Source organism: Aspergillus foveolatus (genome assembly GCF_047715535.1).
Source record: "Aspergillus foveolatus strain CBS 279.81 unplaced genomic scaffold BDW70scaffold_17, whole genome shotgun sequence".
NCBI classification, from domain to species: domain Eukaryota; kingdom Fungi; phylum Ascomycota; class Eurotiomycetes; order Eurotiales; family Aspergillaceae; genus Aspergillus; species Aspergillus foveolatus.
The window spans coordinates 264,001-288,919 of NW_027396081.1; the positions used below are offsets into that span (position 1 = coordinate 264,001).

Genomic DNA, 24,919 nt, shown 5'->3' on the forward strand with positions numbered 1-24,919 from the left:
TGTAAGTCCGCGATTAGAGTCGATGTATCCTACGTCAGCCTCCGACTGATATTCTCCTGTATGGTTTGGTTTGGCGGATACTTGAGCTCCACGTCTCTGATGTACAGTATGAAACTCACAGTTTCAATGCTATAGCTCACGCATATGTTGAATAATTGGCAAGGTTCACTAACTGGGCAAGTAGAATAAAACTAATCACCAGCCCACGTCAATGCTACCAATCACTTTACATGTATTACAAAAGGCGGGCTCGAAATCCTGCATAGAGAACTACAGAGTGTATTATTCACTAGAGCCTCGCATCAGTCTGAACTACCTCTGGCACAAGGGAGCCCTTTCCTATCATTATTTGCTAACTTCTTGGTTTTTGGTCACTGTAAGTATCAACATGGACGTTGTTTTAAACGTCAAGACAATGGCCAGACTTTTATATTCATGTACTCCGTATAGTTTCTTCTTCCAGGGGGAGACGATGCGTTATCTAGAATTGGGTGAAAAAGACAAATCCTCTCTTGAATCGAAGCGTTTTCTGAAAAATCCCGGTCACCTTTCTTCTTCCTTTTCAGGTCGCGCCGGCATCAAGCCCATCTACCTACCGTACCCACAAACATACCTACCTGCCCACTCAACCCGAGAAGCAAGACTCCGTCTGGCCCCGCAACCCTCATCATACCCAGAATGACATCGACCACAATTCTCTCGTCCGTCGGGCGATGAACTCGATGAGGCATCAGCGGAAGGAAGGCGAGGCTCGTCGGAGTCGTTCTCGAAAACGGTGTCCAGGTCCCACGGACGGGACAAGCGGACGGTCGACCGGAACGACAGCGGAACCAGCGGCTCTGTCCCTGGTCTGGGTTGAAATCAGTGGTGCGTACCATGTGTTTGATGCTCAGTCGCTCTGTCTCTGATTCCATCGCGCGTTGATGAAGCGAATGGTGTCGTTCTTGTGGCCTTGAGAATCGGGGATTGGGGCCATGGCGGGTTCTTGCACATCGACGAAGAACTGAATAACCAAGAATAGGCAATCAGCTTGGGATTTGAGGTGCAGAGGACAGCATTGTGCTTGGTTGAAGACCAGGTGAGATGAGCAGAGAACAAAGTGAAGAGAAGAGAGAAGAGTGTGAAGGGAAGCCGGGAGTCGAGACCAGCGGTTGCTCAGTTATGTGCAGAAGCTGGCCGGCATCAGTCTGTCAGATTATCGTATTTCCTGCTGCTGATAAGTGGGGACGTACCATGTCTAAATACAGCCTAGAATGCGTCCATCCCAAAACTGCAAGTATCACAGTCGTTTCGACTTCTCAATTCCTCCCTGGAGCTGGTAAGCGCATCTTGGGCGTAGCAATCTCATATCTTAGTAAAGGCTAGAAAGAAAACAGCTGGAGCTGGGGAAACCAGGGCCAGCGGTAGCTCCATACAGTACTGGCCTGAGGAGTCTGAATTTCGATACGATAATTAATACGGATTTATATAATATTACCATAAGGTTAGTACCCTGTAGATCAGGGCCAGGGCCCAGAATCAGACCCAAGCCAGTGTTACACTCAGAGCTCAGAGAGTACTGCAATCATCTATTTAATGTAGTTGAGCTTTATTATATTGATTCCTGCATGTTTGACAGCAACGTCCATCAAGATATCTTAATTGTAATGCTCAAAACCAGACAAATTTGTTCTCATTGAACGCTTCATGATGAATTAAATGATTAATCAAGGTCGATTAACGGGTATTTGCCTCCCTCACCAGTAATCGGATCATAAAACTTCTCCAACGCGCCCTCAACGGCCGCCATGTACCCGAGCACCTTCTCTTCCTGCCACCTCCTACCGACCACCTGCACAGCCGTGGGCAGGCCTGCCATTTTAGACGCATCGTAGTGCTTCCAGGCACCCTGCGCGAGAGCATGGTTTGCCCCCAGCTGCTTCAAAACCGTTTTATACGGAGCCGTCAGAGCATCCTTCTTCGGATCGACGTGCGACACCGGCAGCACACCGGTGGTGTAGTCGAGCAAGTTCCAGAGAAAGGTGTATCCGCAGGACGAGACAGCGTCCTTCATCGCTTTGTGTGGAAGCGCAGGAGTCGCGTTGACCGGGCACAGGATAAAGTCGTACTGCTGTGACTCGGCGTCCCACCAAGCGTGCCATGTTGACCGGAAAGCCTCGCGCTTTGCGACGAGCTTCCATTGCTGGGCTGCGCTTTTGGAACCGAAGCTCCGGATCAAGGCTGCCCATTTCTCGTCGCGGCGGATATACCGCACATAGAAATAGTAGAGGTATCGCAGGGGCCGGGGCAGGTTAGCAATCAGGGACAGTTGCGCAGCACCCGGATCGGACGGCTCGAAGCTGTAAAAGTGCGAGTTGAAAGTCTCGCAGCCGTCTGAATTCAAGAGCTGCGAGGCAAGGTGAAGGCCGGTAAACGGGTCCGCAGTTGCTGGGGGTGTGATCTCGACGACTTGGTGTCCTGCAGCAGAAAGGGCAGCCGCGGTTGTAGTCACAGCGCGTCGAATAGCCGGAGTGGGAGGAATGACGCCTGCTCAATTAGTATGATACTACTATAGGCGACTTGGAACATACCGTCAGTTGCCATCAATCCGACTCTCAGTTTCTTGCTCTTTGCCTCGCTTTCTTCCTCACTTCGCCAGGTGATTGGATGCACCGTGTAGTCGTACTTCCACGGCTTCATGCTGATGATTGATCGAGTAAAGTACGTCAAATCATTCAACGTACGAGCCATTGGACTGAAGACACTTGGCACTCCCTCCTGCCCCGCCATGCTGGTATTGACACCATTCTTTGGCCAGCGACCGGTACTGCAACGGAGAGAGTAGATGCCGCTCCATGCAGCGGGAACACGGACAGAACCCGCGACGTCTGAGCCAATACCGATGCGGCCACCCAGAGCGAGCAGAGCACCCTCTCCGCCTGTTGAGCCGCCGGGAGAATACTGGGGTACGTGAGGGTTAAGGCAGGGGCCCCAGAGCGCGTTGGCCGATTCGAACGACAGAAGCGTCACGGGGAGTGCCGTCTTCGCATACGGGACCGCGCCTGTAATGGTCAGCCTGCTTAACATACAGGGCCAAACATATAGGGCCAAAGTACAAACCTGCATCTTTCAACAGTTTCACCAGCGGGCCATCCTCTGCATACGGTTTCCCCGCCAGACGGGAGTACCCGAGTGAGATGTCGAACCCTTTGACCTGGATCGAGTCTTTCAACGAGACGGGCACTCCAGCCAACGGGCCCTTGAGGTTGACCTCAGTTTGAGCCCAGGTCTCCGCCTCGGGAAGTAGAAGTTCTGTAATGCAGTTCGTCTTCTCTTGTGCTTTAACGGCAACCTTGCCGTACGTCCGGAGGACATCGATTGGGGAGAGGGTGCCATCCTGGACCGTTTGTACGAGCTCTTCAATTGGCTCCGTGACTATCTTTTTGTCTGCTGATGTAAAGGCCGCATGATAGTCTGGAGGCAGAGAAGCGAACCGCGCATCTCGTTCCTGGCGCTTGATGGTCCTACGTAGGTCAGCATTTAAACACAAGAAACGACATCCATTTTGTGCCCGTGACTCCATGTAACTTACCGGACACGGCGATAGGTGAAGTAATCAAATGGTGGAAGCATCGTTCTCCGACGGTGTAACGAGGAGTGATGTTGAAAGGCGGCGGCCAATGCTGCGGTGGTGACCTTTATATCGATGCGGAGGGGATGCGGAGACGGGACAGTTGGAGCGATAAGACCCGCAGATAAGCGCCTCGGCCGGGTCCACCACCAGCAGGGATCCGGGGAACTGACGTTAATCCAATGAATTCGATGATTTTTTCTGTTGAAGATGAATTGTTAGAATGCTGGAAGCGTCTCGAAAGACTCCGAGAATAGATGTTACATCTTAGAGATTTCTGTTATGGCCTTCAAGCATTATCCAGGTCATGTGATGCTCGGACACCGAAGGAAACCGTCAGGTCCCAATCCGGCAGGTCCTCGCGGGAGAGATAACTTCCCGATAATCGGTTGGAGTACAGTAGCTGTGTCTCCAACTCTGGCTTCAAGCTGCCTTGTGCAGTATGTTCAGTTGTCAATTCTGAGAAGCTGTCTACTACTCTGAACTATCTATATAACATGAATGGCAGGTATTCATGACCCGTCGCGCCATACAAGGTACGAGACCAGCTCGGTTCCAGGCATCCATCCTTTGTCCCTTGACATCTGCATAGCATCACCGCATCATTGATCCTCAATCGAGCTATCATACCGTGACCTGCCGAGCAATTGCAGGCCACCGAAGTCTATCCATCCATCCTATACCGTCCCCTGCAACCAGTTATGCTTGCAAAACCACCAGACAACGACCGCAACAGCGGCAATAAACACTGCAACAGCGAGGCAGATAATACACCCCCATAGCGCGCTCTTCCGTCGTTTCCGTCGTTGGCTTGCTAGCCAGTTATCTCTGCATGATGAGTACATTAGTCGCGATAGACTGGACTGAAATCTTGCGTTGGCTGACGTACGATTGCTCTTTCTCCTCGGTTGTAGATCGGATTTCCTCATCGAGATGGACGGCCCGGGAGAAGCGCTGCCAGAAGAAAGGGTCCCGGACTAGAGCCATTCTGGAGGTATGTGGCCGGTCATTCGTCTTTGTTCCGTCAAAATTTGTTGAATGGACGATATGGATCACGCGGTGCGCCGGCGGGTTGTATAGATGCTGTGAGAGACTCAAGAAGCGCTTCGTACCGGGTAAGAACCAACTCAGAGGTGAGAGGTGAGTCGCGTCTGGGGAAGAAAGAACAATTTAGATGAAGGAGCGTGCAGTCGGCACGATTCAGTAGTTGCTTAATAACGAACTGCAAGTCACCAAACTGCACCTCGCACCCATGTCTATCCCAGCCTCTGTCAGATGCGGGTGAGCAAGACGCGCGCGCGATGGGGGTCTGACATTAATATATAGACCTGCAGAGTCCGAGATGCACCCTACATTCCAGCTATCAGGGCACAGTGGCGTGTACATTCTAGAGGTATCTCTGACCGTGAGGCGAGGAATCAGTTTCAGATTCCTACAATGACCCACTCCTGCAATGCAATGCACGCCACTTGCAGTGTGTCTCGGCGGTGCCTCACTAGAAGTGAGAAGTTATGACTTGGGAATGCATGGGTTGCTTATTACCTGACTCTGCTTGACCATTGATATACCTGATATGATACTTCTCTCCGTTCCAGTGGCGGCCGGGTGGTCATCAACAGAAACCAAGCATGCCAAGATGCGGCTTCTTGCAGGCTCACCATCACTATACAGGCATTCTTCCCAAACTCAAAAATATGGAAGGTAGTATTTATCCAATTCCATCATAAATCATCAATCATTATACTGCATTAGTAGACACATCTCTCGTCCCATAACCAGCCATAACATCGTGCGTGAATCGTCATCATGAACAAAAACCCGGAGTCCTTCTTTGGGTTATCCTTTACACATCGCGAAGCCAGCCAGTTCTTAAGACTGACCAGACCCGCCACTTCAATGCCCTCCATCTTCGCGATCAGCCTGCTGCACATAGAATGAAAGCAGAAGCTCGGTTCGCTTTGCATCTAAGCAACATAGACCCTCCTCGGCCTCCTCACACTCCCACTAGCACTCCGCCGCGAATACGGATCATCCGCATAGACCGGGCTCCTGCGTCTCCGTCGTCGATGGTGCACAGTTGCCTCGTTAGTCGGGTACCCGGCTGGAGCGGTATAAAGCGGCGCGCCGGTCTTCTCGGCCTCGTGTACCGCCTCGGTCGTCATGCATGAGCGCCACAGCCAAATAAGCAAAAGCGTACCGGCGATCGAGCCGATGACAATTCCGGCAATGGCGCCGCCGGAGAGAGAGTCGGAGCAGTTGCAGCTTGTGTCAGAATTCGATTGGCGCGGGGAGAGACGGTGTGAAGTGGATGAGGATGAGGAGACGAGAGAGGAGATAAGCGAGGGGAGAGAAATTGGATACGGAAGGGGAATTGGGGCCTGGGAGTCTCATGTTAGCTGTGGTCGCGGTCTGGGCACATAGTAAGCAGTGATTAGAATTGAATCGGTAGTTATTGAAGGGTATGGGTATCAGGGGGGAAGAGTAACCGTGGTCAAGCAACCTTGGTTCAGCCGCGGGTCCAGATGTTCGCAGAGCCGACGTGGAATGACATGTGGAGGCCCGTCGCGAGAACCATGGATTTGATAACAGGACGGAGTATACATACCATATTGTAGATTTTGTTGATTTTGTTGATTTAATGGTGTATTAAACGGACTGCGACTTGTTTGCAGCTCGAATCCCTTGCGATTTCCTGCACCCTTCACAGCAGTGTACGAAGTAGGGTAGTGTACACCTGCACCGTACTCGTATCTGCACGACGCTCACAGACGCGAGAAAAGATGAACCGTCAAATTCGTGGGGCTGGTCCTGTCCCTGATATACGGGGCATTTTCGAGTACCCGCTCATACTGACGTCAGTGACCGACCAGGCCAGGGACTCCGCGTCGAGACACCATTAACCAAGCTCCCTCGCCCCGCTCAGGATCGAAACCTGGATTGAAACCAGAAAGATAGGCCGAGCTGATGTTGATCATGGCGCGATTCGTAAGATGGATTCGCGAGCCAATGGCTATTCCAGGGTTTTGATGCCGGTCGGCGCCGAGGTTGCCTCTGCTTCTGGTTTCTCGCTTCCGGCTCTTTATCCGTCTAGTATTCATTCATACGAGTTGGGTAAGCGACGGTTTCTCAATGCGGGGTTTGGCCCAGGCTGGGAGGCGTTGAGTTGAATTTCGTCCCTTGCGTTGGTAGAGTTTCAGTCCATACGGGCCAGGCCAGGTCAGGTGCTCAGGAAACCGATTCGGGGGCTTTCATTTCCGATAAACGTTTCCCGATAAATGACTAAGGCTTGACGAAGCCGGTTCTTCTGCTTCTTCAGTCGATGGACAACAGTAGCAGCAAGTCCGTAGCGCGGTGGTCGCGACATTGGTACTGTGTATCAATGTAGACGGGAGAGGTATAGATTGGAAGGACTAGAATCAAATAGAGCGCGCTAGATACATACAGTCAAGAAATTGAAATCATGGCCAAAGTTCGAGATATTGGAGAAACAAAAAAAAGAGCATAGCTATGCAGAAAACCCAGTAGGTGTCATAACGCCCTCTAGCCGAATTCATGTCATGTCGTCGTAAGTCGTAATCGTGCGAGAGGCGCCCGCTGGGCGCTCTCAAATCATGCATCATGCTCATCGAGTAAAACCGAGCTGTCGTGTCAAAACCAAATCCAGATTCGATCTCAAATCCCAAACTAAGCAAACCAGGCAAACCGACACCTGCTCCCAGAGACTTGAAACCGAGGTAAGGTAATAAACAGGTCATAATGTTGTGTCATGGCTGAATCGAAGCAGCAACCCAGCACCAGTGACGGACGCAACCCCTAGAATGTCAGTAATATAGATTTATGTTTTATCATCTTACTCCAGCCGATTCCCTGTCGGCTCGCTCAGTTTATCGGTCATACATCGATGACCTTCTGCCGTATTCTGCTTCTAAGACACCGGGAGGAACGGGTCGTCCTGTGCCGTGCACAGCATGACTTGACCATCTCGGCGGCTGGAAATCGCCTACAGATGCGAACCGTGGCCGGCGATACGTGACGCCGCTGCCGCTGCCGCTTCCACTCGGATTCGGAGTCTGGCTGCCCCGGTATCCGTTCCGTCGCGGGTCGTCCATAACATTTGCGTCGAGCTCGGGCGGTACCTGCATTGGCATCTGCTGGTGCACCATATATGCCGGGTTAGAGCCGGGACTGGCCACGTTCACGAAACGCGGATGAATAGGGTGGATAGGATGGGGGTGTGCATGGCCGTAGACAGGGCTCGTCGGGACGGTAGCGGACTCGCGGAAGACGGGCTCCGCGTAGCTAGGAGATGGCCCTGGGGTTCGCGACTGGCGCACTTCGTCGATGTAGACTCTTGGTTGACGCGGGCCGCGCCCGCTATCCGAGTCGTAAGGCCGGCTGGAGCTGAAATTGAACGCTTCCCGGTAGGCATACCGCCGTTGTGAGTCCGGGGAGAGTTCTCGGTGCGGTCGGCGAGAGTACGCTTCGTGGGAATGCCGGCGGGCATGTGGCGCGTGCGGCGGGGATAGATTCCGATGGTGGCCGTATCGCGGCGAGATGGGTTCTTGAGTTGCAGTGCCAGAGTCCTCAGATGACGCATCTGAAGCGCTGTGCCCGTGGGCATACTCAGGGCTGGCAGGGCGGGAGTAGCTCTTGCGCTCGCGGCCTCGGCTTTTCGATGCATGCTTTGGCCATGTCGGGGGAGATGGTGCACGTGGGGAGGTGTAACCGCTTACAAACTCAGCTGAGCGACGAGGTAGGTTGGTCTGCGATTTATGCGATGTTTGAGGGACGTCGGCACTTTGGCGTCGTTGATGGCGGCGGGTTGTCTGCGCCTCTGCGGGTACTGCGTAGCGGTGACTGGACGCTCGCGGGTGGTGATTTTGGGCAAACTCCTCCTCCTTACTTGGCGTCGGGGTCTCCTTCTGAGTGAACTTGCTATTGTACGGATCCGACTTCGGAGACGCGTCCATCAGGTTCTTCTTCCAGTAATCGAACTCAAACTTTTGGCTGACCGTCTCGTGCCACTGGATCATTTCTGGGTCTGGCTCCGCCGGGAACGCCTCGCGGGGAATCGTCTTCGGAAACAACGTGCCGTTAGGGCTGAAGATATCCCACCGCTCCACTGCATTCTGGAGATAGGAAACGTGCTCATCGGGGTCTAGTAGGAGTTGAATCGTCTGCCAGCGTACGAAACCGTGGGGCTGCAACGCAGGAATCGAAGGAGGTTTGTACGGATCGGACGAGGGCTGTATGCTATGAAAGCAACCAAGACGCTGGTAGATGAAGGAGAGAGCAGACGGTTTGGTTTCGAGGAAGAGGACGTCGTAATTGCCGCCGACTTTTCGATAGAACTGCGCCAGTCGTGCGGGGGTAAGGTCGGCGATGGGGAGGTTGTCAAATGTGGTCTGTCGCAATTGTAAGCCTTTCCTTCTCCAGCACGTGCAAGCAATCGATCCAGCACACTCACCATCAATTGAGCTATTCCCAGACACAGTTGCTCGAGCAGAGGCGACGGACTCTTGTCGGGGTTGATCAACACACCCCAAAACTCCGCCTCATGATCGTAGGCGAAGGCCATGGTCGGACGATCTTCTAGATACAGCGCAGGCATCTGACAGCAGCGTCTGTCGCCTTGGTAGATCGCGTAAAGGATGAATGACCAGGCAAGTCACCTCAGCGAGAGGCTGAGGATGATAATAAACGGTGCCGTTTTCTGACATGACAGGCATCATTGTCTGGCGGTCAGGCACCCATCGGGGCTGTTGTTGCTCCACTGCGGGGGAGCCCAACTGGACAACTCAAACCACAGCAACAAAGCGCTGAAGACTTTGAAATGACGGCAGTCGCTTGATTGGGAGCATACAAGAGCCCAGGCTGCGCTCTTATGCATCTTGCCTATTCAGTTCTCTGTAGCCATTCATGAACCGGTTCGAGAAGTGGACGGTGCATACAACTGCACGGCTATCAGAACCTCTGGCTCATTGTATTCGCGCTGGCCGTACTATATCTATCAAACCCGATTGTATGTGGTATATGATGAATGATATCTAGCTAAACACTTGCCCGTCCACGGCTCTCGTACGGAACAATCACGACCAACGCTCCCGCTACTAAAAATAACATCCCACTCACGTACACCGGCAACGTGCTCTGCAGGTCTGTCATGAGAGCTACCACGGGCGCCAAAATCCCGCCCAGCCTGTTCGACGCGCTGACGAGCGCGTTGCCTGTTCCGCGGTTTCTGCTCTCGAATATTTCCGGCGTGTAGGCATACAGCACGGCGTAGACAAGGCTGCTGCTGAAACCGTAGGCGCTGTTCCAGCCCAACAAGGCTGAGGAGGTGCTAGCGCTCGTCGACGCAAGGAGGCAGACCCCTGTCATTATTGTAGCAAGGGTAAGCGTGCCCTTGCGCCCCAAATGCGGCATCTCCACCATCACACCACCGACCAGGCTGCCCGGTATCGATGCCACAGCAATGATCAGCGAGTTGCGATACGTTAGGTATGTAGAGCCATCACCGAATTCAATACCGCGTTCGTGTTGGAGATATGGTAAGAACGCGTTGTATAGAGGGAAGCCAATGCCGATCAACCCCCAGATTATGATCATGAGGGTCGTCGCCAGCCCCCGGCGTCTAGTGGAAAATAGAGATCTGATCTGGGTCATGGAGCAGGGCTCGAGGAAAAGTTTGAGCCGGTCGCGAGCGCTCAATCCTTGCCGGTGATATTCCCCGCTTCTATACCCAGCTCCGCCGTCAGAGCAGTCGTGAAGCTCATCCGTGGTCAGATTGCACGTCTTGCCGTTGCGTTTTGCTACCTCGTGCACAACGGCTACAGCATCGTAGTGTTCACCTTTGCCCATAAGGAACTTAGGAGACTCGAGAAGGGTAAACAAGAAGTAACGGGTAATGCTCATCAACAGGGCTAACCCGCCCATGGCCGCGGTAAAATAGCGCCAGCCCATGTTGTCGGCTCTGGTGCAGCCGTCGGCAGAGGAGCAGGTATGGCCACCAACAAGTGGCCATGCGACAAGGTTCGCCAGCAGCTGGGCCAGAGCCCAGTTAACAGACAGGACAGTAAGTAAATATTGGTGCGACCCAGGCAGGAACTCGAGAAAGATGGCCGAGTCGACAGGGAGGTTTCCTCCGACACCGATCGACCATAACGCAGACAATATACACACGGCCGCAAAGCTGGACGCCGCCGCTGCAGCCAGGCTGAACACAGCCGTGATCCCTATTGTCATGTTAAAGGCCACCCGTCGCCCAAAAATGTCGCAGCCGAACCCCCAAAATAACGCGCCTAGCAATAGACCGATGTTCTGTGCCAACAGCAGAATAGATGGCTGCGAGACGTCGAATTCATAAGTAACTGGAAGAAGTATAAGGGAGGTAACAATAGGCCACAGATTGTCGCAAGCCCATCCGAACCCGACCACTCCAAAAAGCTGCCATTGGTACCGGCCCATTCCAATTTCTTGAATCGCCCTGTTCAGCACATTCACATTGAGTTTGTAGGCGCCTGATGCGTCGAGGTCTGTACAGCGGTTCAGAGGGGCGGTTTCATGGACAGGCACGATTTCGGGGCTGGAAGGCTCAAATTCGTCGTGGGCGGACATTTTGACACAAATACAATACTTGCGATCTGATGCTAATCAGGGAGGGAACATGGCCGACGCAATTTGTTTAGATAATCTCCTTGGAACGAATTCACTATTAGCTTGACTGGCCATGTGGAAGAAAGTACTAGGTAGGATTCAAGTGATGCTAAAAGATGTAGTATTGTTGCGTATAGTACAAATAGGACAGGATCTACCTATATCTTCCCCTACAAGCCATGCAATCGCTCAGTGGCGGTGGGCACGACACTGATGTTTGTGGTGAGTCTTCCCATGCCCGTGGGAAGTCGCAGTCGTCGTGGGCGCCGAAACGGGATCGACGGAAGAGATGGCCGTGGAAGTCGCGGTAGGAGAGCTAGTCGCAGGGCTGGCAACGAATTTTGCCTCAGCACTGGAAGAGGCAGCGGGTACTTGACTTGAAGAGACTGAAGCTCCGGCAAGCGCGCTGTAGGGGGTGGCACCTGGGTAGAAGGAGGTTGGAATGGTGGGGATGGGGATCTCGCTATCAGTGCCAAAGGCGGTCTCGAGGTCGGCGTCCATGCTAAGTGCGGAGTAACCAGAGGGCGCCGCCGAGGCGGTCAGAGTCGTGGTGAAGGTCGAGGTGCCGTCACCGTCTGCGAGACAGAATCCGTCGCCGAACGCGTTCTCACAGACATACGTCTGTTCATCTCCTGACTCGGTCCACATTGCAAAGTCCTCGATCGTAACGTCAGTGCAAGGTGCTCCGGATGCACACTTCACCTTGATCGGGCCTCGCTGGGATCCGTCTGCTTCGGTTCCCTTCCAGTTGCGAATCGTCACGTTCTTCAACTCGACACCATCGCCTTCAGTCGTGCTCATGCTGCTCCAGGCGCTATCGATGTCCAGCGAGTAGGCGTTTCCGTGACCTTTGCTGTCAGCACTCGTTGCTCGTAGAGACTGCAATTAGAGCCAACCTACCGATGAAGTTCTCCAGCACAAGATTGGACACGGTTCCGCTGCCTCCGTTGCTCTTGACCATGTACATCTGGTTCGATTTCCAGGTGTAGACGTTCCGGTACACAATGTCGGAAATATCAGTGTCGGTGCCTAGCGAGCCCATAGCACAGCCTCCACTCCAATTACAGTATATGTTTTCCACGAGGATGTTTTTGGAGGGGCTCTGCAAGCATCAGACCGGGCGTCCAAGGGGCTCTGTTCTGCATGAATGACCTACCTTGACGGTGACGCATTCGTCTTTGTTTGTCACCTCGACCTGCACTCGTTAAGTCACGGAGACATCAAACGGGTATCAGACGTAATCAGACGTACATCGTGGATCCAGACGTTTGTGCTCCAAACGTCAATTCCATCCAGGCCGCCCATATCGCCACCGCGGATGGCCATGTTATATACCTCTCCGTTGGAGCAGGTGTCCATAGAGAAGTGGAAGAGCGGCGAATCAACGAGGGCGACATCGTGCACGGAAAAGTCCGACACGTCGTAGAGCCGGAGAATCCGTGGTCCGTCCGACGAGCCCTTGGCATGGAACTCGTATCCGTAGCCCTGGAATGCGCCCTCGGAGGTGCTGCTGAAGAACTCGAAGTCCGAGGTGTGTTCGATCATGATCATGTTCCCGCCCTCGGTGCCGGTGCGGTAGATGATACCGTCGAGCTGGATGGCGCAGGCCTTTCCACCAGACAGTTTGACCCATGTCTCAATCGCGTAGTCGCCAGGAGGAATGTAGACAACCCCACCGTCGGCGCATTCATCCCAGGCGGATGACAGGGCAGGGCCAATATCCGTAGACTTGTCCGCTACGGCGCCGTAATCGAGGACATTGCAGGTTTTGGTTTGGCTCTTGGAGCTGACCGATGTAAGAGGACCGACGCTGCCGGAGAGCTGACCCTTGACCAGCAAAGGGGCCAGGAAGAGCAAAAGGCGACTGACGTGCATGATGCGATGCTTATACCGGGTCGACCGTCGGCACCGGCCATGTCGTCTTTCTTATATACAGCATCCTTTCCTCTAAACATAGATAGGGGAAATTACCAAGGATACCAAGGACGACTGTTTGAGCTTGAGAGCGGCCCGCCTGTCGGTAGCATGTTATCTCGAGAGCCAAAACGGTCTCCTAAGAGAGTGGAGACGAGCTTCTCTAAAGCTTGATAGCTCCTCCGTAGGAGCTCGATCCGTCCAGCTTGCGTTGATATTATTGGCTGTTGGGCGCTATTTTGAAGCCGTCGGCGCCGCAGTTCTGAGGTGGATTGATCTCCACCAGGTCTGTCGGTCTAGAAACGCGCAATCGCGTTCAGGCCAACAGCCAAGCAAACAGGGCAGTTCCAAGGGTCAAGCGGAAGTTCAAGGGCAGCGATGCTACTGCTGCCCTACAGACATGACGATCTACTACCTATGGGGACAGGACATGCTTAGCCGTCACAAAGCTGGAGCTGTATACGTGCCAAGCATGAAACACTCAGGCGCAGCACGAGCCGCTAAAGTTTGGCTTTGTTTTGCTTATATTGAACTTGATTAATCCGTTACTCAAGCAAGCTTGCGACTCATAGGACCTCCTTTTAACCGTATTGGAACTTTCTAGCCGAAACCGAGCATGAGACGATGATTACGACTGAGCAATTTCTGGGCCGTGCTTATTTCTCTCTTGCCCTGGGGCAGTTTCTGAGACTCTATCGGCGTATAATGGATTCTCTAGGATTCCAATCTTGGCAGCTGTCCCAGGATGACGACTTAGGATTGGCTAGCAGGGAGAGCTCAAAACAGCAAGCACAACTACAGCGTCGAGGGCATGCGAGCAAGGTGTATTCACACCTTTTACAGACAATTTCCGGTGAAGCTCCAGATAGCTGAATGGCGACGGCTGACCCTATTTTGCAGCATACGAACAGATAGGTTTTTTGACCCGCTTGGTCGGTGACGATGCATACAGCTTGTAGTTGCTTTGTAGAGCCGGGCAGTCTATTCTATGCATCTTAAGTCGACCCAAACTCAGAGCAATGCGCGAGCAGCCTCACTTGGCCATGATCTATAGCCAAGCCTTCTTAAGGCGCAAGGTTATCAAATTGAAGTGTCAGAGACTTGCTGAGCTCAGTCTTGCACAGTCCCTGTCAGTTAAAGAAAACATCTCCCTCGCTGACCGTTCTTTTTGAGAGGCCCAGGCCCAACTCTTTTGTTGACCGTTGAACGACGGCGAGGCGTAGAACACTAAAGATCGCTGATCATCTGTAATCTTGTCTATGGTCATGGGCAACGCATCTGTCGTCTTTCATGTGGTCCAAGGGCCCAGGCTTACCGGTTCGTATTCTGGAACTCTGCATAAACATGCCCTGGCTGATCATTTCCTGTTCCTCTCACAGCCTTGTTGAAAACTAATTTGCATACTGATGTCAGCATTAGGTTTGCACCATAGCATTCGGTGTCCGCTGGCGCCATTGGATAAAGCCGATCGTTGTTGGTTTTTGGGTTGTCTACTTTAGTATAACCCCACCAGCCTAGCGGGGAATTCAACGTGGGAAAGACTGGATTTGGATCTCACGAACTCGCCTTTTACGTACGGCATACCGCTGGATCAACTTCAGAGATCTAAAATTAAATCCTTCTCATTCTGTTTGCAATGAAAATGCCATCGCGACGCCGAGCCTTATGGTGGACTCCACCCAAAATCCCGTCGACCAAATTTTCACCGGAGAACACCCGAACTTGACCGAGCAGGCGCCGGGCCTGATTCCTGAGCCAGATCCCGGCAGAGCAGCCGACACAGTACGGCCATTGATTGGGATCGGTGTTTGAACCCAGGGGAATGAGCTTGGCTTGCGCGGAGAACGAACCTGCCCTTGAGCCCGTCCAACGTACGGAGTTTACTAAAACGAGAGTATGGCTGCCGAGAACCATGATCAAGATCAGGACCACGAGCTATGCACAGGCACGCATGATGTGGGATGGAGAATGGTGGTGCGGAATTTTACGCCTTCGTACGCCACTCATGCCATATTTCTGGGACAGAAGTGCTAACATCGGCAGGTGGTTCTCTGTCATCATGGGCACCGGTATGGTGTCTACCCTCTTGAATACGCTGCCGTACAATGCGCGCTGGCTGTACTGGATCTCCATCGTCATCTTTGCCCTGAATGTTCTTCTATTCCTCATAGCATGTATCATCTCATTCCTTCGATATATCCTCTACCCGGAAATCTTCAGGGCGATGATCTCGCATCCAGTGCAGTCCATGTTCATCGGCACATTACCAATGGGCCTAGCGACTATCGTCAACATGTTCTGCTTTGTCTGCGTGCCTGCGTGGGGTGAATGGGCCACCAGCTTTGCCTGGACGATCTGGATCATCGATGCTGTGATCTCGGTGGTATCCGCATTATCGCTACCGTTCTTGCTGTATGATCAACGCCAACAAGTAGCGGACATGGCTAATCTATCCCAGGATGTCCGGGACCGACGAGATCCAGCTCTCCTCCATGACTGCCGTCTGGCTCGTCCCTATCGTTGGCTGCGTGGTCACGGCCTCCTCGGGAGCTGTGGTGGCTGATATCCTGCCGAACCCACAGCACGCCTTGTGGACGATCATCGTCAGCTATGTCCTCTGGGGCATTGGGCTGCCGCTGGCATTGATGGTCATGGTAATCTACCTGCAACGGCTGACGCTGCACAAGATCCCGCCAAAGGCCATGATCGTCAGCGTCTTTCTGCCTATAGGACCGTTTGGCTCGGGGGGATACGGGTAAGCCAGCCCATCTGTCTCGCACCTTTGTAAAGACCCAAACTCACATTTCTGTGTAGGGCTATAAAGCTAGGCAAGGCCGCTCAGACGATCTTTCCGCAGACGCACACTCTTGGAGACCTGGCTGGCCCCGCGTTCCACGTAATGGGCAGCTTGGTAGCGCTGATCCTGTGGGCGTTTGGCCTAGTGTGGCTTTTCTTTGCGTCTGCCTCTATCGCCCGGTGCAAGACGTTCCCGTTCAATATCGGCTGGTGGGGATTCACCTTTCCCATTGGCGCCTATGCGATGTGTACCTACCAGATCGGCATCGAGCTCCCCTCGGCATTTTTCCGGATTCTAGGGACGGTATGTCTTCTAGCCATCTTAGCTGGCTTGGCTTTTGGCTGTATTTCTAACGACGGCCATAGATTATCGCTCTCTGCGTGGTGGCTTTGTGGATTGTGGTCAGCGTAGGAACGTTGAAAGGAGTGGTCTCTGGGCAGATGTTCCAGGCCCCGTGTCTGGCTGATATGAGGCCGAAGGGGGATAACAAGGATGCTATTGTTAAGGTTGCGTGATGGCTTGTTCTTATGGAGCGTTTCAGCATGGCGAGGGAGTATATTATAGAATATATGTGTATATGCTTGAATATATCAGCGAGGTTTTACCAATTGGAATTTCTAATCAATGTGCTTCAAAGGTCTGTGAATTCAGTTATAGACTGTCCAAACTATATTCCGGGATTCGATACGTTACCTACAACAATACCTCGGTTGCTATATCCTTCGCTCCGCCGAGATAATCCCCGTTTGACTGTACTGACTAGCCATCCGCTCTCGTAACCTTGAGTACGACACCTTGAGTAGGACGATCTAGGAAAGTTAATCCATTGTGCAATCGTCAGCTATACCCCAAGATATCCTACCCTCCTCGTCTCTACTGTGACAATGTATGATTGGCTGGCACGGCTGCTCACGTGATGCGGAGAGTACCAAAAAAATCGCAGGCAAAAATCGCGAAAATCCCCAATCCGAAATCCCAAAAGAAAATAATAAAATAAAATAAAAAACAACGGCGCCCATCGCCAGCGTCGGCAGTCCATCGTCCATCTCGGCCGACCCCAGCTATCCAGATCCTATCGGCCCCCTGGGACTTTCCTGCTCGTCGCTTTCCAGCGGCTTGACCTTCCACAGCTGCTGCTCCCATTGCCAGCCGGTCGGGGGCGAGCTGAGGTTTTCTCGCTCAGAGTCACTCTCCACTGCGCCACCTGGCCTCTTCCGATTGCCGTAGCCTTGGTGCCTTATTGTCTGAGGCCACAGTACCGGTCACGGGACACTACTCCGCACGGCGCTCTCTGATTCGCCATTGAGGCGTGTGTCAGTTGAGCTTCGTCTTCGGCAGCTATCGCCCAGAACGCGTTTCTTATGCGCGTCTCCGCGACGTCGCATTCATCTAGAGCTCTTGAATACCAATCTGATCTTATCACTGCTGCTGCTGGTGGAGCTGGGGGGAGTGTCGGTTAGCTGGATTCATCGCCGCTAATCGTGGTTTGTTCCTCCGCTTTGCTTCGCATCGCATGCCTGGTCTAGCCGATTCTGACCTCCATCACCATGATGGATTATGGCGGCCACCACTACCACCAGCAACAGCAACCGCATCCGCACCCGCAGTCCCAGCAGAATGCCCATCTACAGCAGCAGCACGTGCAGTCGCCGGCCATTGGTGCTGCTGCCGCGCGGCAGTCGGCTAATACCAATGCCAATGCCAACGCCAACGCATTTGCCAGCAACAGCTCCCTGTATCGCTCTCAGTCGCAGGCCGACATGACGGGGCTTTCCCCGAGCGTGCGCAACATGACCACCTCGTCGCAGTCGCTGCTGGGCTTGCCAGCAGGAACGAGCTACGGCTCGTTCTCGGGCCAATTCCAGCCGACGAGTACGTCGGATCTGCTGTCCAGGAGTTCAGACACACTCGGGCAGCTGAGAAGCTCGTATGACTCTTTGCAGGGAGTGCAGAGGAATATGAATCCAGTGACGAATTACCGGCATACTTCACTGAACTCGCAAACGCTGTCACCGCATGCGCAGGGGCTGAGTACATCTCCACAGCAGTCGTTGGATCGGATGCAGCAGCTCCAGAGACAATCGCCACATACACAGTCGAATTCCGCTCCGTCTAATGCGTCGCCGATGCTCTCGCATTCCCAGAACCAGCAATATACGCAGTATCAACAATCTTCACCGTATCAGACACAGTCGGCTCAATATCAGCAGCCAGTGTCTCAGTATCAGCAACCCCAAAAGACGCAACCAACTCAGTACCAACAGCCGCAGCAATATCGACAGCCGCAGCAGGCTCAGTATACGACGCAGACGCAGAGCTCTCCTTATCTGCCTCAGACGCAGTACCCTCAGTATACCCCATCACAACAACCGCCATATCAGCAGCTACAGAACTACCAACAGCAGCAGAAGTCGGCCCAAGCACCACAATCGAGCCAGCAGAGCTATCCGCAGCAAACGCAAAAATCAACCCAACAGACGCCGCAGTCAAATCAGCAACAGTTATACCAGACCGCTCAGACAACGCAAATTCCGCAGACGAGCCAGCAAAACTATCAGCAAGCGTCGACCCAGCGGGCACCGCAGACGAGCCCGGTACAGCAGGGATATCAGCAGAACTCGACGTCGGCCCAGCAAGCACCACAGCTGAGTCAACAGAGTTATGCACCACAAGCCCAGAAGTCAGCGCAAGGACCGCAGGCGAGCCCGGTGAAGCAGAGTTACCAGCAGCCGGGCCAGAAACCGCCACAGGCAGGCCAACAGAGCTATCAGCAGACAGCGCAAAGTTCAGCCCAGCAACTTCCACAGTCGAGCCAACAGAGCTTTTTGCTCAGCTCCGCTCAGGTACCACAGTCGAGTCAACAAAAAGGTTATCAGCAAGCGTCTACTCAGCAAGTAAATAAACCAGCGCAGCTACCACAGTTGAGCCAGCAACAGAGTTACCTGCCGGGACCGACTCAAGTGTCCCAATCAAGCCAGCAAAAGAATTATCAGCAAGCAGGTCAGCAAGGACTGCAATCGAGCCAACAGAGCTATCCACAGCAGGTGCAGACATCTGCCCAAGCGCAGTCGAGCCCGCATGTACAACAGTATCAGCAACATGCGCAGAAACCTCATCATGTACTACAACCTCAGGCGCAGCAAATGCAGCAAAATCAGAAGGCTGCTCGATCTTCTCAAGCATCTCAGGCTCCGGCTAAGCCATCACCATCGCAGTCGCAGCAAGCTCAGCAAGTGCAGGTTCAAGCTAACCATACTTCTGCCTCAAATGCTCACCAAGCGCAAGCAAATCCTCAGCCTCAACGAGCGTCTCAACAGGCCCAGGCTCAGCAACCAGCTCAATCTCAAAAGACGTCTCAGCAGGCGCAGAATCAGCAGACTCTACCAAACCAGGCTTACCAGCAATTCTATTCTCAGCATGCGCAACAAGCTCAGCGTTCACCGTACCAGACGCATATGCAAACCCCTCAGTATCCGTATACATACCAGCCTCAGTTTGCTCAACAGTACATGCAGTCGCCACAATTACGGAATTCGCAGGCAACCGAGCAGCAGTACCAGTTACAGCAGTCTCAAACGTCTCAATCTCAGTCTCCGCAGCAATCAGCCATGCAGAAACAGCCAACAACCCAATTGCAGCAGGAGCAGCAGCAGCAACCGCGGTCACAAGCACAAGCGCAACCTCAGAAACCGCCTGCACAGACCAATCAATCGGCTTCGAAACCTCCCGCTAAAGAGCCGAAGAAGAAGAAGGCTAGCAAGAAGGAGGCCAAGCAGAAGCCCGCTGCGTCTCAAGCTGTATCTCAGACTGCGTCACAACCTGCACCTCAAGCCAGGGCACCTCAAACTGCTCCATCACAGGCGCCGTCACAGGCCAAGGGTTCTCAAGTCACCGCCCAGTCCTCAGCCTCTCAGCCGTACGCCTCCCAGACATATGGTTCCCAAGCGCCGGCCTATCAATTCCATCCCCAAGCATCCCAACCATATGCATCACAAGCACACACTCGGCAAAATACCTTCCAAACTACTACCTCTCAAGCACATGCTGCTCAATCAAACTCTTTCCAAACCAACACATCTCAACCACATGGCCAAGCACATTCTTTCCAAGTTCCCGCTTCCCAACCACACGCCTCCCAGATGAACACCTTTCAGGCCACGCCTCAAGCAAGTTCTCTGCGAGCTCAAGGCTCCCAACCTACGCAAATCTCTTCTCAGCCGTCAACCCAACCGAAGGCTGAATTCTCGTCTCAACCATCTCAACCGTCTCAGCAAACCCAGCCAACAACCAACGGGAATGGACAGGCTCCGGGTACATTTATCACAGAGAACCCGACGCAGAAGAAGACGAAACCCGGAGACCCCAATCACACTCCCAGAAAGCGAGGCCGTCCGCGGAAGCAACCCGGCGAAGCAACAAAGCCGCGGAAACCGAAGAGACCCAGAAATCCGGATGGCACTGTTGACCTATCGGCAGCGTTGCCTCCAAATCTAGCTGCCATCCCAGGTGTGGGTATTCCGTTTTCTATAGCGCCGAATCCCCCCCCTGCTCCTCCCGCTTCTGCGGCGTCTAGCGCACCGCCGGCGCCTGTAATCGGACCGGATGGTAATCCGATTCCGCAGAAGCGCAAGCGTGGACGGCCGCGTAAGACTGAGACGGACGGGACGCCTCGTAAACCACGGCCACCGCGGGATCCAAACCGGCCGAAAGGGACTGGGCGGCCTCGTGGGCGACCACGGAAGGTGGACGTGCTGGCCAGGAAGAAGCTGGAAGAGGAGCAAGCAGCAGCAGCAGCCGCCGCCGCTCATGCTGCGGATCAAAATGGTCAGCCCGGGCAGGTTCAGCCTGGAACAGGTCAACCTGCAGTCACTCAAGCGCCACCCAGTCAAGCACAACATGGCCACATGCAAGCTGGACACGTCCAAGTCAATCAAACTAGTCAGGGACAGCCAAGCAAAGGACAAGGACAACTCCACCAGTGGCAGGTCAATCAGGCCAACCAGAGCCAAGTCAGTCAAGCACAAGCCACCCTTCAAACTAGTCAAGGCCAGGCCACACAAGGGCAGGCCCAATGGCAGACTAATCAAGGGACATCTGGTTCGGGGCGGGAGCAAGTCAGTCAAGGACAATTTGGACAATCTGTGCAGGCGCCGTCTGGACAGACCAATCAGTATGCGCAAGGGACTCATCCGGGACATGCACACCCTTCGCATGGCCATCTATCACAAGCAACCGTTCAGCCTCAGTCTCAAACTCAGGCTGTCAGACCTCAGGGCCAGCAGCAAATGCAGCCCCAGCTGCACGCTCAGCACACTCACGCCCAGCGAGCGCAACCAATGCAGAATCAGTTGCGGGGGAGCCCGATGCAAAGCATGCAAGCCAGCCCGATGCAATCCATGCAGGCGAGTCCGCTGCAGAACCAGATAACCCAGAGACAGCCTGTGCAGCGGCCTCCTGTGCAGACATCGAGTCAACGACCTCAGTCGCACTTGCAAGCTCAGGTGAACGCCAAACCGCAGATGCAGGTTCAGCCGCAGAAAGCGCAGCCTCAGATGCAGAATCACATGCAGGCTAAACCTGTAGTGCACGCGCAGACGACCAAGCCTCAGGCACAGCAAGCCCAGGCTCAACAAGCGCCAGCCCAGGGCCAGTCGCAGAAGGCTCAGGCCCAGCAGCTGGCTCAGCCATTGCAGATGCAGCGACAGGCGCCGTCGCCGATGCAGACCCCGGCGCAGCGGCCCCATCAACCGCACCACTTGGGACATGGCCAGTCGCAGTTGCATCACTCGCAGGCACAGCAAGGGCAGGTCCAGGGGCAAGCCCAGACTCAGCCTCCGAGTTCGCAAGCTCAGGCGCAGACGCACATTCTCGGCAAGGCACACCCTCACGCTCAACCAACTCAACAAGCTCATTCATCGTATCCCACTCACTCCACTCACTCCTCTCACTCCTCTCACTCCGCCCAATCCGCATCGTACCCGCACTCGCACCCGTACCAAACACAATTCCAGGCGCAGATGCCGCAGCTGCACATGCACTCGCAGCTCCACCACCTCAACCAGCAACATCCCGTCTACTCGCAGTTCTCGCAAAGACAACAGCAGCCATCGATGACGCTCAACCCGCAGACCGGGCAGAAGCGGCCGTCCTCGGTGCTGGACGACGATCCCCGGAAACGGGCGTATATCATGCCACATCAGCTCTAGCAGTCCTTTGTTTGGTGTTCTGAGATACCATGGCGCAACTCCATTCACTCTCATAACGGTCTTTTCTGTTGCTTGATTGTTTTGTTTGCTTTTAGCCGGATCTTGTTTGTTTAATGCCTAATCCTGGGCTTCATTTCTCTGTTCGGTTGTCGGATCAGGTCTGTTGCATTTCTATCTATTTACATAATAATTAGCGTCTAGCATTGACATATATAATCAACGCTCAATACCCAGTGGCCGTGAAAAGGCCCAGCTGCAACGTTCTCCTGTTCTCGTCGTCGTAGTAGCAGCAGTGCCAAGTGCTCTAAACCATTCACTCCTTTCTTCCCTCTCATCCTTCCCAGCTCCAATCCCTAATTTGGTCCCGTTTCTATCGCCATTCCTACCACAATCTCCATATCCCCTCAGACGCCCCTTCACCCACTTGCCAACTTCATCAAGTAAGCCCAAATCAACACCCGTTCTCACCCCGTTCTCCTCGAACATCTTCACCAAACTCACCGTATCCACATTCCCCCTCGCCCCCGGCGCAAACGGGCACCCTCCCAGTCCAGCAACGCTCCCGTCAAAGACCCTGACCCCGACCTCATACGCCGCCCACACATTCTCCAGTCCGTTTCCCCGCGTATCGTGGAAATGGCACGCCAACCTGTCCAGGGGAACTCCGTTCTCAAGAAGATACCTCAGTAACGAGGAAGTGAGACCCGGGGTTCCCGATCCATCTGTATCACTCAACGCAATCTCATCAGCCCCAGATTCAAGTAAGAATCTCGTACAGTGCAGCACAGCAGACGGGTCCGTTGGTTCACGTGTGATGGGGTCAGTGAAGATGCACGATATGTACCCGCGGACTCGCGGGATTCCGGCCTTTTTTGCGGCGACCGTCACCTCGCGGGCTCGAAGGAGCCCGTCGTCAACAGAGCAATTGATATTGCGGTGGCTGAAGGGCGCGGTGGCGGAGATGAAGACACATATGGATCTTATGGGTGGCCGGGGTGAGTGCGAGAGCAGGAGGGATAGCCCTTTGAGGTTGGGCAGGAGGATGGGGAGGCCGAGGCCCTTTCGCGGCTCAAGTTCCAGTTCAGATTCAGTCTCGGACTCGAAGCCAGACTCGCTCTGCTGGCTTGACTCTGACTCTGAGTCAGAGTCAGAAGCAGAGGCTGGACCGTCGGCCCCGGACTGTGACAGCCCCCTGACAACCCGATGTCCAAGCACATCCCTCCAGTCCGCCAACTGCGGCACCGCCTTTGGAGACACGACCGAGGCGATCTCGATCGTCAGTAGACCGGTGCCTGCTAGCCGGCCGATCAGGGCGACCTTGATCTCTGTGGGGATGAACTCGGGGATGTTCTGCAGGCCGTCGCGCGGGGACACTTCGACGATATGGACTTGCGGTTCATTTTTTATCTCATTCTCATTTTTATGCTCATATTCATTCTCATTTTCATTTTGAAGCCCATTCTCTGGCTCTGGCTTTGACTTCCGGTAGAGGCGCATAATGACTCTGTACAATAGAGTGGGATAGCCAGGCTAGCGGGTGAGTGGGTTAGGGTTAGGATACGATATATGTAGAAAACCAGACTGGATACTCTGCTCCTCAGCCCAAGTCAGTAAGCTTACAGTATAATATAATACAATTAAATCTGATGGAAGTAGCAAAGATAAGAGGAAAAATAGCCCGCGGGATAATAGTCCGCAGTCAGTCTGAATCGGGCCGAGGCTGAGCAGTGACGGCGATGACGACATGCATCCTGTAGGAGTGTATGGAATGTATGGAGCGTATGGAGTGTAAGGGTCATGGAGAGCGGCGAGTTCTAGAAGCCGGGAGAAGAACCCCAGCCCGGTATCATCCCTCGACGCGGATTGTCCTGGCTATGACGGACACCGAAAGTGACCCAGCTGGTCGTCTGAAAATTGGCTGCCACATTCGCTGCCACTGCCACGGTACCGTACCAGTACCGTACCGGTACCGTCAATTCGTACCTACACTGTATCTATATCGTATCGGTACCATACGCCGATTGTATGAGGACCGTATTCGTCTGTCCGCTTTCCGTACCTCCCGTGTCTACCCCTTCGTATCTTCATACCTCCCGTAAAAATGCCCGATCTTGTTTTGTCTGACGTGAGAGTGAGGCTGCACTACACTACGCTGCAACCGGGGTTGGGCTGGCCGGAGAATAAATACAGCAGAAGATATAAAAAGAAGGATCGAAAGAAGAACATACTCTGGCCTGTATCATTTTCCTAAAGATGCTCATTGCTCAATTGAGCGCCCGTTGCCTGTAAAACTGGAGCAGACCTGAAAAAGTAGGGCTTGCTATGGCTGCGGGGGAGCCCGCTCCCCAGCAGCCGGTTCGTCCTAGAGAGGTTTGAGCACTCCCTTCCAGATGTAATCGAGGTCAGCGATTCCATCAATCAGGCGCAGATGCAGGAGACAGCAAATCAAGGTCGCTGCATTAGAAGAGCAGATGAGTGTGCATTGTCTTGTGCTGTCTTGTGCTCGGAAGGGTCGGAACTCCGCACTTCACCATGACGGAACGCCTTCTCTTTCGAGTTAATCCTTTTAATCTATTTCTCCCTAAACCTAGGCACCCAAGCACGCCTTGAACTGACTAGGCTTGTTATCAACCTGGATTCCCCAACCGATTCTCCGCTTGCCTGGCTGTGGGGACTGCAGCTGACGAGCCATGCAGGCTTCTGCGACTGTTATTATTATTATGACTATGATTATAA

General features: G+C 53.6%; 8 protein-coding genes across 8 annotated transcripts; 2 read left to right on the top strand and 6 right to left on the bottom strand.

Annotated features, from left to right (window-relative positions):
- Positions 1 to 1,587: 1,587 nt before the first annotated feature.
- Positions 1,588 to 3,683, bottom strand: BDW70DRAFT_134119 (putative acetamidase; the record flags this gene model as incomplete). Its single annotated transcript, XM_073736443.1, has 4 exons — positions 3,572 to 3,683; positions 3,100 to 3,503; positions 2,571 to 3,041; positions 1,588 to 2,526 (listed from the first exon to the last, which is right to left on the bottom strand). Coding segments are annotated over exons 1-4 (1,736 nt in total), but the record flags the coding sequence as incomplete, so codon positions are not given.
- Positions 3,684 to 4,287: 604 nt separating this feature from the next.
- BDW70DRAFT_158963 (uncharacterized protein) lies at positions 4,288 to 4,597 on the bottom strand (the record flags this gene model as incomplete). Its single annotated transcript, XM_073740623.1, has 2 exons — positions 4,288 to 4,438; positions 4,500 to 4,597. The coding sequence occupies 2 exons, from the start codon at positions 4,595 to 4,597 to the stop codon at positions 4,288 to 4,290; spliced, it is 249 nt and encodes an 82-aa protein (XP_073597107.1).
- A 2,504-nt stretch (positions 4,598 to 7,101) lies between these two features.
- On the bottom strand, positions 7,102 to 9,441 carry BDW70DRAFT_30680 (uncharacterized protein). Its single transcript, XM_073743722.1, has 2 exons — positions 9,078 to 9,441; positions 7,102 to 9,015 (listed from the first exon to the last, which is right to left on the bottom strand). The coding sequence occupies exons 1-2, from the start codon at positions 9,219 to 9,221 to the stop codon at positions 7,495 to 7,497; spliced, it is 1,665 nt and encodes a 554-aa protein (XP_073597108.1). The 5' UTR covers positions 9,222 to 9,441; the 3' UTR covers positions 7,102 to 7,494.
- Positions 9,442 to 11,844, bottom strand: BDW70DRAFT_30679 (putative sugar transporter). Its single transcript, XM_073743721.1, has 2 exons — positions 11,425 to 11,844; positions 9,442 to 11,306 (listed from the first exon to the last, which is right to left on the bottom strand). The coding sequence occupies exon 2, from the start codon at positions 11,225 to 11,227 to the stop codon at positions 9,662 to 9,664; it is 1,566 nt and encodes a 521-aa protein (XP_073597109.1). The 5' UTR covers positions 11,228 to 11,306; positions 11,425 to 11,844; the 3' UTR covers positions 9,442 to 9,661.
- On the bottom strand, positions 11,456 to 13,141 carry rhgB (putative extracellular rhamnogalacturonase; the record flags this gene model as incomplete). Its single annotated transcript, XM_073739007.1, has 4 exons — positions 11,456 to 12,114; positions 12,167 to 12,368; positions 12,423 to 12,461; positions 12,518 to 13,141. 4 exons carry the CDS (start codon positions 13,139 to 13,141, stop codon positions 11,456 to 11,458), a joined length of 1,524 nt encoding a protein of 507 aa, XP_073597110.1.
- Positions 13,142 to 14,813: 1,672 nt separating this feature from the next.
- BDW70DRAFT_30699 (TDT family transporter) lies at positions 14,814 to 16,606 on the top strand. Its single transcript, XM_073743723.1, has 5 exons — positions 14,814 to 15,174; positions 15,224 to 15,592; positions 15,639 to 15,935; positions 15,995 to 16,280; positions 16,343 to 16,606. The coding sequence occupies exons 1-5, from the start codon at positions 15,077 to 15,079 to the stop codon at positions 16,490 to 16,492; spliced, it is 1,200 nt and encodes a 399-aa protein (XP_073597111.1). The 5' UTR covers positions 14,814 to 15,076; the 3' UTR covers positions 16,493 to 16,606.
- A 664-nt stretch (positions 16,607 to 17,270) lies between these two features.
- On the top strand, positions 17,271 to 22,384 carry BDW70DRAFT_30768 (uncharacterized protein). Its single transcript, XM_073743724.1, has one exon. It carries the CDS (start codon positions 17,525 to 17,527, stop codon positions 22,181 to 22,183), a length of 4,659 nt encoding a protein of 1,552 aa, XP_073597112.1. The 5' UTR covers positions 17,271 to 17,524; the 3' UTR covers positions 22,184 to 22,384.
- On the bottom strand, positions 22,294 to 24,271 carry BDW70DRAFT_167114 (hydroxymethylglutaryl-CoA lyase; the record flags this gene model as incomplete). Its single annotated transcript, XM_073742160.1, has 4 exons — positions 22,294 to 22,358; positions 22,594 to 23,242; positions 23,381 to 23,571; positions 24,256 to 24,271. The coding sequence occupies 4 exons, from the start codon at positions 24,269 to 24,271 to the stop codon at positions 22,294 to 22,296; spliced, it is 921 nt and encodes a 306-aa protein (XP_073597113.1).
- Positions 24,272 to 24,919: the final 648 nt, after the last annotated feature.